This window comes from Astatotilapia calliptera, chromosome 5 (assembly GCF_900246225.1).
Source record: "Astatotilapia calliptera chromosome 5, fAstCal1.2, whole genome shotgun sequence".
Taxonomy (NCBI): Eukaryota; Metazoa; Chordata; class Actinopteri; order Cichliformes; family Cichlidae; genus Astatotilapia; species Astatotilapia calliptera.
This window is the reverse complement of record NC_039306.1, coordinates 15,843,501-15,855,060: the sequence shown is the minus strand read 5'-3', so window position 1 is coordinate 15,855,060 and position 11,560 is coordinate 15,843,501. Positions and strand designations below refer to the sequence as shown.

The 11,560-nt window shown below is 38.8% G+C and overlaps 1 protein-coding gene across 2 annotated transcripts; it reads right to left on the bottom strand.

Moving 5' to 3' along the window:
• Positions 1-325: 325 nt before the first annotated feature.
• Positions 326-10,932, bottom strand: rbm5 (RNA binding motif protein 5). Of its 2 annotated transcripts, none has more exons than XM_026167502.1 (25): positions 10,781-10,932; positions 10,486-10,533; positions 8,886-9,066; positions 8,634-8,792; positions 8,425-8,494; positions 7,931-8,004; positions 7,108-7,191; positions 6,776-6,836; positions 6,330-6,395; positions 6,064-6,224; positions 5,877-5,974; positions 5,300-5,387; positions 5,159-5,227; positions 4,880-4,946; positions 4,299-4,399; positions 4,033-4,189; positions 3,548-3,639; positions 3,221-3,385; positions 2,970-3,110; positions 2,796-2,879; positions 2,469-2,654; positions 2,305-2,379; positions 2,076-2,176; positions 1,828-1,957; positions 326-1,735 (listed from the first exon to the last, which is right to left on the bottom strand). In XM_026167502.1, exons 2-25 carry the CDS (start codon positions 10,500-10,502, stop codon positions 1,610-1,612), a joined length of 2,553 nt encoding a protein of 850 aa, XP_026023287.1. In that variant the 5' UTR covers positions 10,503-10,533; positions 10,781-10,932; the 3' UTR covers positions 326-1,609. The 2 variants fall into 2 exon arrangements, with proteins under 2 accessions (XP_026023287.1, XP_026023288.1); XM_026167503.1 differs by having other exon boundaries at positions 4,033-4,168.
• Positions 10,933-11,560: the final 628 nt, after the last annotated feature.

The window sequence follows — 11,560 nt, the reverse complement described above, 5'->3', positions numbered from 1 at the left end:
TTAAAATTTGTTCTTGGTTTACTTTATATTTTTTGGTTATTTACAAGGTTTATTTGCAGGTTAATGACTGCATAATTTTGTGTTTTGTTTTTGTTGTTTGCCTTTGTAAATCAGCCAGGAAGAACTGCAGGGCAATTTTCTATCTTTGTTTATTCCTTGCCAAACTGGATAAATAAACCACAAAACACAACTTTCAAGGTTTTGACCTTGGACTCCTTTTGCCTGCGTACAAAATATCACCAGAGTGCAGCAGTGGGATCAGGTGGAATTACAACTGACAATCAACTGTTTATAAAAAACAATTTGATAATAAAAATCAATAAAGTGTTTTGTCAAAGTTTTATTTACATGTAACATACGGAAAGACTACAATGGATTTACTATATAATAAACAATTAAAAAGGGACAATAAGTGTGTCAAAAGAACAGCCAGTAGAGACAGCACTTGCACCTGCGTCAACACAGACTGAAAAAGGATTTTTTATTTTACTATATTTGACTTGGAGAATTTTATTTCATATTGTCCAAACAAAAAGGAACACTGAATTTCAGTTTTGACAACCAGGAAAAATTCTTCAAATGAGAAAAAAAATGAAGCTTCCCAGGTATATCAAGGATTATGAAACACTGAAATAACACAAAGCATTGTGGCATTTTTAGGGAACCATGGGTATATCCAGAGTAAGGTGGTATTGTATCAGTATCGGTTTGTGCGCAAATACGATTGCATTTAATTCATGTGGTTGAATTGTCACATCAATATTTTTCCCCTGACAAAATAATGATTTGGAATAAGTTTTAAAAAAAAAAAACAAAAAAACAAAAAAACAAAAAACCCTCTACAAAAGAAGGAAAAATGTAATTTCAGATTTTTGCTGTCACAGGCCAGTTACTGCTATTTCCACAATTCCGAACTACAGAGAACAGCTTTAAGTTTCACAGGAAGCCACTGCTCAGATTGCAATGCTTAATTTAGCACCAAAATCAGACAAAAGAGCAGCTTTTGTCATCTAAGGTTTTTCTCTACACGTGAAAATGTGCCTTCTCTACAGCCAAGTGCTCCCACTGCATATTCAGCTGATTTTATTAGCAGTGAGATTCTGGAATTAGCGGTGCACATATAGATCTCACTGCAATATTTCTGAATTTAACTGATGAAAACACTCAGAATTTACATTAAGAAAAGCTGCCGTATGTTATCAAACATAATGAAGACCAGAGAAAAATAACGCCACAAGTTTATTTCTGTACAAATAATCCAGATTTTGTATAAACTGTACAATCATTTAAACATGCTCAGACTAAAGAAAAAGTTGTCATAACATTGAATGACTATAAAAGAAATCTGAAAACCAGCAATGTAAATTCACTGTGCATATGTACAATTTATAAATTATATTAACTATGTCATTATTCCTACAACAGATTTTTTCTTCATTGACTGGTTTAGAGTAAGAGGTATAGTTTTTATGGATCACAGACTGGACTGATACCGTTAGGAACGTCTCTTTAGCTTCTCGTGACGCAGACACAGTGGAGCTCCACACCAAAAAGAAGCAGATTGTTGGCAGGCCATTTCAAGAAGTCACTTTTGCTTCAGACTAATGACTCATTCCAGCTCAGTGAAGCGAGCAAACATGGCTTTGCGGACTGCATCTTTGTAGGTGTCTGAAGGAGAGAGGGTGTAGTTGGTTCCTTTAGTGCCGAGTCCAGCTCCCTTTGTTCTTAACTGAGCCTGAGGAGGAAGTCCACAGAGTTGAGTACTTTCTAGAGCTGTATATAGTTACTGAGTCTGATGAACTATTACACCAAAACTGTTACAAATACCTCAATTGGTGCTGTGATGCCCTGCTGGTTGCGGCCAAGACCTTTCCCCTCCTTCCAGCCCATTGCCTGCAACATCTTGTTCCCAATATTGTCACTGTTGAGGCCATCTTTAGTGGGCTGTTCATAGTTACTGTACATAAAAGAGCAGAATATCAAATAAAGCCAAGTTTAATGATAAAATAGACTGAAATCACTAGAGGAACGACATTTCACACAAATCAGTAAAATAAACAAAAATGACTGCTTACATTGCTGGCGCTGGTTGATTAAATTTCTTCTTTTTAGGCACAGGCGGTTCAGGGATGCCATATTTTTCTCTTCTCTCGGCTGCCCTGTCCCTATATTTCATCTATAGAAATATAGAAAAAGAAACAAATAAACACGGTATAATGTACAAAAACAATGTTTAAATGCATCCACATTGAAAAACAAAAGAATGACTCAGAAGTAAGTGGGTGATTCTATATTGAGCTGCACCTCAGTCTCTTTTCTCTCCAGCTCTTCCAGCTCTGCTTCACTCATTTTGGATCTGCGAAGAACTTCCAGGTTTTTCTATGACGAGACCAACGGAATAATGAGCTCTCTCCCTTTTTTTGGAAAATTTTCATTGTTAGTTCTGAAGATGACACATGTACTGTTACCTTGTGAAGGTCTGAGAGTTGCTGATGTCGGATTAGACTCTCTTTATTGGGAAACTGTCTCCTACACAGTAAGCATGCTAATTTTTTCCAGTCTGTCAGCTTGTCCTGGCTTATATCACCACCATCAGGTTCTGCTCCTCCCTCCTCAGGGTCACTGTCTCCACTGTAGGCAGCCACAAGGCCACACTGACCACACCAAGGATAACCATACATAAATATTAGCTTATTACTAAGGGTAACAGATTTTTGAATTCATGCAAAATCTGACATTATCATCTTCATACAGAAGTATAGCCAACTAAAATGAGAGATGCAGAAAATACTCACCTTTGAAGAGGTGACTGAGGTGGTGGATGGCTCTTCTTCAGGGGCCCTTAGCATCTCTGGGATGAGTCTGTCTAGACTTACCTGCTGGAAAAGGGAAGTGGAACCATTAAAGACATAGAAGCTTTACACATGCAGTCCCAGAACTTTGTTACGTATCGAAGCCTAATGAGATACCTTCTTTTCAAACAATGTGTATCCAGCATCAGCAGCTGCTGCCTCCTTTCTTTCTTCTTGACTAATAGGCTGAAAGCTACTTCTGAAGTTTTCCTTTTGCTTGTTGAGACTTTTAGCCCACCGTTCCATGTCCTTAGCAATCTGTAGGATTTTTAAAATATAGTAAAGTGCACAAAGAAACGAGTGAACTGAAAATGTGTGAAAGTTGTTTCAGGCATAATAAAAATGTTAATGCAGGACTTTGAACACACCTGCTGAGCTGTCTTGCTTTTGGGCTTCTCTTTTTTCTCCTTGCCCTCTTTCTGTTCTTTGGTGCCTGTTGCTGCAGAACCTGCAGAACCTGTGCTGGCAGGTACGTATGTCTGCTTCTCACTGTCCCAGTAAAGAAACTGCTGAGTCTGAGAATTGTAGTAATACTGAAAGTAGAAACGGCAATTTGCATGTTAATTAAAAAAAAAAAAAAACTTAAAAAAAAAAAAAAAAAAAAAAAAAAAAAAGGAAGCTCAATTACACATTATAAATGCACAGATCAGACAGAAAAACATGCAACTCACACAAGGTGGATGTGCACTACTTACCTGTGTATTTGGGTCATAGTAGAGGCCAGTCTGAGGATCGTAATAGTAGCCAGAAGACTCATCATATTGATAGGTGGATGTATCAGGAACAGCTGTGAATTAGCAAACACAACAGCATTAACAATGGTGGTAAAAATCTTTCTTGGCAAATTAGAAAAGACAGGGATAGAAATAAAGACGCATTCCAGATTTAACTGTTAACTAACACACAATTAATAAAATGAAAAGCTTTAAAGAATTAAGCATTAGCAATTATGTACAACATTAACAATCTTAGATATCATGCCCCGCACATTTGGTTAGGTCTAAGGAATAACAGATTAACACAGTCCTTTTAAACTACAGGCTGGAGACTGAAGTTCTATCCAGGTTCTATACATAGAAACACTTCAACACACATGACAGTGACCTTGAGAAAACTGTCATGTTTCTATGCACGTCACAGTTCAGCAGTGTTGGTTTAAAGGGATCTTATGTGCTCATACCAATGTTGGTGTCCGCCGCCTGTTCAGAGGCTGTTAATGTCCCCGCAGTGGTAACAGTGGCAGCTGCTAAAGCAGCAGCTGGCAAAGAAGCAGCTTCAATTCCTGAAATGTGTCCAGCCTGGGGTTTTGCCTCCAACTGTTGGGCAAGTGGCAATGCCTACAATCAATAAACAGTTTATTTAAGATTATTTGGAGATTGTTGAATCAGTAACTTACACAGTATTATAAATTTATCTTATTACAGAATTATCAACCGTGTACATTACCTGCACAGCAGGCTGTGCAATTATATGGGGTTGGTAGACTTGTGCGTTCTGTGATATCACAACTCCAACTGCAGTTGGAACAATCTTTACACCCGGGGCAGCTGTAAGTTCAAAAACAAAAAAATGAAACAAAACTCAAGATCATGATGCAAACAAAGTCCAATTATTATATTTTTCAAAGTTTACAGAAAATCTCTGAGCATTTTTTCTAGAAACAGTAACTTAGCATTTGTTGCGCTTCTCTGAGGATGCACACACATAAATCCGAGCAAAGGGTCACAGTGGCTTGCAAAGCAGCCGCTGTGCACGCATTCAAAATCTTAACTACTTGTTAACGCCAAAATGCCTATTAGAATACAGACAAAAATGATGGAAACAACCACATTAAACATATCAGCTTAACTGAAGCTCATAAAACTATAAATTCAGTGTGAACAAATGTTAGAACAGCTTGTAGTCTTGTCTAATCACAACCACATAAAGAAAAAAAATTGGAGACACTAATTTTCAAATGTTAAAATGATACAGTGAACAATTAGCTACAGAACCAATATTTTAAACAGAGTTTAGAAGTTCTTTACCTCCTAGAATTCCATTTCCCTGAGAGGTGCTGATTGCTGCTCCTTGCTGGTAGTATGTCTGATAATCCTGGGAAAAAAAAAAAAAAAAGGAAGAAGAAACAGTGTTTGTACATTTATAATGTCATTATATTAGATACACCCGCACGTTTTCTCTGAATGGCTGTAGAGTTACACAGCTGCCACTGAATGATGATACAGAGCTGTATCTCACTGATACTGAGAAGTCGGAAATTACCTTCTAGGTCTTGGTAATGTAACCATAATTTTCTTCTTACTAACCTGGGACATGGGAGTATAACCTTCCTGTAGGTAGCTGTACTCTGACATTCCCTCTGAGCTCTGCTGTGGCTGAAAAGGAAAACACCAATTACGACTCTGTGATATCAAAAATGGAAGGTGATAGACAGAAAAAGGACCTACCTGACTTGAGGACCACTGGGCTGCAGCAATAGCTGTGCTGGCCACAGAGAAGGCACTGACACGATTTCCATCAGGGAGTAAAAGGTCCCTAAAAAAGAAAAGGGAAAAAAATGATATTCACCTGAGTGAAGCTCAATCTTTCTTTATATTGTGAATCAAGACAGGCAACTTGAGGAACCAGGAAAAGGTTGGCCTAAGGCTAACATTTAAAGGGTTAAGAGCATAGATGGAGTTAAACCACAGAGCCTCGCTGCTTTTAACCACAGCAACTTGTGGTGGCACAAACTAGACCTCTAATCATCACTTTCAACTCTCTAGTAAAGTCTTCCAATGTGGTGAAATCTTTTTATGACAGTCTTGAGTTGCTAAAACAACTCGAGGGAATGCAAACTTGAAGACCAAAATCATGTCAACAATTAAGCGAGCAGATGGGGCTTTGTCGCATTTGCTACATCGACCTTTATGGCTAACGTTTCTTTAGTGACACCAGTTATTTAGAAAGCATCCCAGAAAAAGCCATACTGAGGCCATTCCTGCATTTAAAAAAGAAAAAACAAAACAAGTGAGGACTACTTACTTTCTAGCACTCTTGGCATAATCCACCCCAATTGTTTTTCCATCTAGTTTTAAGGGAGGCTGCAGTCCTTGAAGGATTGTTAGCAGCTGAGATGCTTCCTGTTAAAATGATTGATAATATGTTAAGTTATATACAAAACTTTTTTCAAAGGGAAAGCTTTTTCCATCTGTACATATTAAAGAATTACCAGAGGTGAAGACAGCTGCACAAAGGCAAAGCCTCTGTTCTGGCCCGTTTGCTTGTCCTTAATAAGACGAATGTTGTTGGATGATAGATTGGCATATGGTGCCAGGGCAGTCATGATGGCTTCCACTGTGGTCATAGGAGCAATATTTCTAAGGATGATTGCTGATGGGACAAAAGATGATATTTAGGGAAAGAATACTATAAATAGAGATATTTTGCTTCGAAACTAAGCAAATGAAACTGCTTCAGTAATGAAGAAACTCTTACTATCGCCATAGAAATCTCCGCTGGGTTGAGTTTCAGGAACTCCAGTGTTATTGGTCGCTTCACTTTCTGTTGAGAGAAAGACAGAAGTAAGAAGTGCATTAACACAACCTCCAGAAGTGAGAGACTGCAACAAAAAAAAAAAAAAAAAAAGGTATAAAATGGTGTATAAAAAAAAAAAAAAAAAAAAAAAAAAAAATCTCTTTAAAAGATAGTGTTGACACTATGTGCCCATTTCATGAACTACACTGTCTGTTGTGTTTCACGTTTTCTTTTATATTATTCAGGCCAATTAGCACTGATACACCTTACTAGACAGAGTGACATTCCTTAAAAATCCACATCATCTCACAGCTACAGAAACAAACTTGGTGTTGCATCCCAGCCCTGTGGACTCAGGCTGCTCAGATGTCTGCAGTCAGTGGCCTCTTGTTGATTTAACTACTTACCAGCTTTGGCTGCTCCACACCTGAAGCACTTCAGCCTCCTCCGGAAATTGTACAGGCCACACTGCAAGTAACCGTTCACATCATTTTGATTATACACCTACTAAAGCCCTGAACAGTGCTGCCTCAGAGAACAGGCAACTATATTGGTACTGCATACCATACTTACCTAAGACACAACCTAACCTTTACCACTTATCCAAATGTAGGTGTACAACAAAATAAGATGACAGGATTGCAAAATTTGATGCTTACAGGCCTATCTCAAGTGTGTGCAGTGTTCTTTAGAAGAAAATGTTGGATAATGAGACCATGAAACCGAGACATTAACTTACTGTGCTGCAGAGCCAGTCTTCATACTTGTTTCTGGGGTGACTGTAGTGCATGTCTACGGTTTTTCCTTGGATGGTCAGACGTTTCTGAAAGAGGAGAACAAAATCATCCAAGTGTTCATGGAGGGAACTCGTCTCATCAAAAGAGCAAGCAGTTTTGGAAGGGAGAGGGGACGGGGGAGAGGGACCCCCAACAGATAGCCTTTGAGTTACAGACAGGCACATGACGTGTATGTGAGCATGATGTAAAGAGGGTTCTTTTGGTGTTTGGGACCCGAGTGCCCAGGCTGAGCTGGAGCAAAGTGTACAATGTGACCCTAACAGACTTTCCTGACTGCTTTCCAAAGAAAAAAATGTATGGGCTTCTCAAAAAACAAAACAGAAGAAAATTCTGTTAAAAAGATTAAGAAAATACAAAAATAACAATTCCCAGTATTTGGGGTAAGCTTGCAAAGAAAAAAAAAGAAAAAAGAATGGGGTTACACTGAAATCTGAAAATAACTAATATAGCCATGATCTGCAAGGCAAAGATGGTGTGTTCATCAAATCTAAATGCAGATTTTTAAAGAGATCACTTAACAAAACCAGAAATTTTTCTTGAAGCTTATTACCCAGTACAATTAACTATAAAAATATATTAAAATATGACATTGTAAATAATAATATAATCATCTCTATATTTGCTCTATTGTATTCAGTTTGTTTTTTCCAGTTTTTTTTTCTCTATACAGTTTCCACACTACGTATTCAATACATTCTGGTTGCCTTTTGGGTTATTTTTCCAGATCCCCAAGATTAAAACTAGACTTGGCGATTGTGAAGCAACCTGATTGGTCTCCATCCATCGTGTAGCATCTTGCAAGTGATAAAAGTCCACGAAGGCGAAACCACGGCTTATACCTAGAGACAGCATTCAAATATAGACGGGAGGCGTGTTAGTTAAGAGTCCAAGGGCATATTATTCAAACTCTTCCACAAACTGCTTCCCGACCCAGGGCCAGATTGGTACACAATAGCCCACTCCTTAGGAGTTTTACCATAGCAAGTAATCCTGCAGAATACAACTGTTTGAACCACACTCAACATCAACATGAGTCTGCCAGCTGACTTACTCATAGCAATCAATGCTGCTCTTACTTACCTTAAATTGCTCCACAGTGTACAAGATAAGCCTTGAATCAATATTCTTACAACCTTTTCAAGTACTTTGATATAGTCATCTCCTAACTTCTATGGGAAAATGGGTCTGAATGGAAGCAGATTGGCTCTATGGTCAAAGACTTGGGGAAGCTCGGAGTCCGTCACATGACTGGTTCTCACCTGTTCTCTTTTTCATCAGCCTGACATCCACTGGCTGGGGTCCCTCAAGTTGGTCAATGGCAAAACGAATCTAAATAACAACATGCAGAGGCTGCTTAACATCATAATTCAATCATTCATTCATTAATACATTTAGAAAGGTACTTGCACAATAAAAACAAAGAAAAGGAACAAAAGGGTGCACACGACCAGTGCAACTGAATACTTACATCATCCTCAGTGACATGAGGAGACAGACCCCCCAGCATGATGGTCTTGCTCTTCTTCTCGTCCCCTGGTTCCCTTCGATAGTCCTGCTCTTGGTAGTCGCCATCTGAGTGATAACCATCTTCTGATCTATCACTGTTACGACGCTTCCTCTCCCTTTGCTTTAACACAAAACAACAACAGCTGCTAAGTGTCATTGGACAATTGTTTTTTCAAATGCAGTATTTAAACCCAAGTGCTATTAGGACAAGCACCTCTGGGCTTTCTCGTGATCCTCTGCGATCTCCTTCATAACGATCACCACGTCTCTCGTCACCCCAGCGGCGCATGTTGTGTTCACCACGTTCTTGGTCTCGCTCACGTCTGTCGCGCCACTCAGACTCATCACGGCACTGGTCAGAACCATATCTACCGCTACGTTCTGTTCGACTAATCCTATTCAGAAGGACATTACAAAAAAAAAAAAAATAAGTCAAACAGGAGCACAACTAATACTGCAATAAACAAACCAACTTAGCACACCTTAGTGTTCAACATGTATAACATTTCAATCACTTTGTTACCATTTTAGTTTTATCATGACTCCAGCCTTGAACAATGCATTGTCATACTCCATTGTCATTGTCAATCTCAGTTAATCTTAACACTGTCATGCCAAAAAACCAAAAAACTGCTGGAATTTAAACTGCTGTAAGTGACTTGTTGGCCGATAGTCTGTCAAACATATCTGAAACACCTCTAACGTGAATGATGACGTTTTTTTGCACTGGAAAAACGATTCTTGTGACCTGATTGAAGCAGTTTTTGGCCAGGTGAAATGTATAAACCCTTTATTCATGTGCATGAAAAATGTCAGATTTTCAATTGCTGTGACATGTTTTTTTTCTTTTAAGCTGTATTTTTTTTTTTTTTTTTTTAAAGGAAAGATTGTAGCTTCTACCTTCTGACAGGAATATGTCTGCCGGAGAGGGCACCAGAAATTGCAACAAATGTAACATATCAGTTCTTTAAAGATACTTTAAAGTGGCTGAAAGTGACTTAATTGATTGCAATGTAGAAAAAAAAGCACGTACAATACACCAATATAGGCAAGAAATGTTACTCATATTAAAAAAAAATCCACAACAACAAAAACAACCCCCCCAAAAACAACAACACTGGCAATCACTCATTGGCAGATAATCACTTTTACATTCTTGTATTGTCCTAACTTTTTATTCGAATTACGTAACACGTTTTACGAGAGAATTTGATGGCAATAAAACTGTTTACCTGTAGTATTAACGAAAACAAATTTTGCCTTTTTTTAATTTTTTGGTTTAAAAATAAATTCCATGTAATAATAATAACGGATTGGATTTATATAGCGCTTTTCAAGGCACCCAAAGCGCTTTACAATGCCACTATTCATTCACTCTCACATTCACACACTGGTGGAGGCAAGCTACGGATGTAGCCACAGCTGCCCTGGGGCAGACTGACAGAAGCGAGGCTGCCATATCGCGCCATCGGCCCCTCTGGCCAACACCAGTAGGCAAGTAGGGTAAAGTGTCTTGCCCAAGGACACAACGACCAGGACAGAGAGCCCGGGGATCGAACCGGCGACCTTCCGGTTACAGATACGCTTCCCAACCCCCTGAGCCACGGTCGCCCTGTATGTCTGGAAAAGCTGGTAGAAATCACCGCTACTTTTGTCTGCCATTTCAGTTTAAACACAACTTTTGAATATTATTTGGTTAAACATATCCCCGAAACTCGGAACATGTATCAGAAACGGGAAAAACACAGGATTCCCACTATGATAAGCCACACCTACCATGGTGAGCTGAACTGGCATTTAACGTTGCTACTCACCTTTTGTCAGCCCCCATATTTCTTACAGCTTCCGCACTCACACGACCTCTAGAAAACAGAAATAAAAACGTTAAAAATATACGTAGCGGTTTTACTCGTTTACACATAACAATTCCCCGTGTAGTCGAGTGAACTCGTTTGGCGTGAGAAAAACAAAAACCAAAGCCCTCCTTTTTCTTCATTCCATAATATGGAGCTAGACGTCATCAAACGGACGTCTCTTAAGCCAAAATCAACGGTGCTAACAAGAGACCGCGAAAGCTTTAGTTTCAACTCTGACCGTGAAGCAACTTACCAGTGTAAGCTTTTATGATGGGGTTTTTTTTCACCCGCACTATTATTTTTTCAAAACGGTAATAGAAAAATTGCGGAGAAGAAAATTCATCTCACGTCCAAAGACTTATCTGCGATGGCACCTTCTTTATCCCAAGATGCATTGGTGTTACCCGGTGCATTATGGGTAATGGAAAGGTCAGCCCCGAGTTTGCCTTACAGGCATGGAGTGGTCTCTCAGCCTGGTTGTTTTCCTCACTCTTCCGTAGTTAGTTGTTAAGACTTACTGGGGTTACATGTTGTTATAATTATCATAACAAACAAAACAAAACATAAAACCGCAACAAAGCGTATATATACGTTTATTGGTATTTAAATATAGAGCATGGTTAGTTTTTTTCGTTTTCTTGAAATTAACAAATCATTGGCAAAGAAGACTTTAAAGTAGTATCTAATTAAGGTTTAAACGTTTGAGTGGAAAAATGGTGGATAAGATAAATTAACCTATACAAGCTAGGATGAAGCAGCATGATGGCACTGTTGTTAGAACTCTTGTCTCATAATAAGAAAGTCCTGGGTTTCTAAAGTCCTTCTTTGTGGAGTTTGTCTTCTCCATAAATTGTGTATCCTCTCACAGTAAATGTGCGTTGCTACTTTTATTTTCTTAAAACGTTTGGTGGTTTAGTGAGTGCTCAGTTGGGTAGAAAAGCCTGGACGGACAACAAAGGGATATAGCGTAGTGCTGCCTGTGAGGGAAAACCCAGGACAAAATTATCACATCTCGCAGATTTCCGCCATTTCA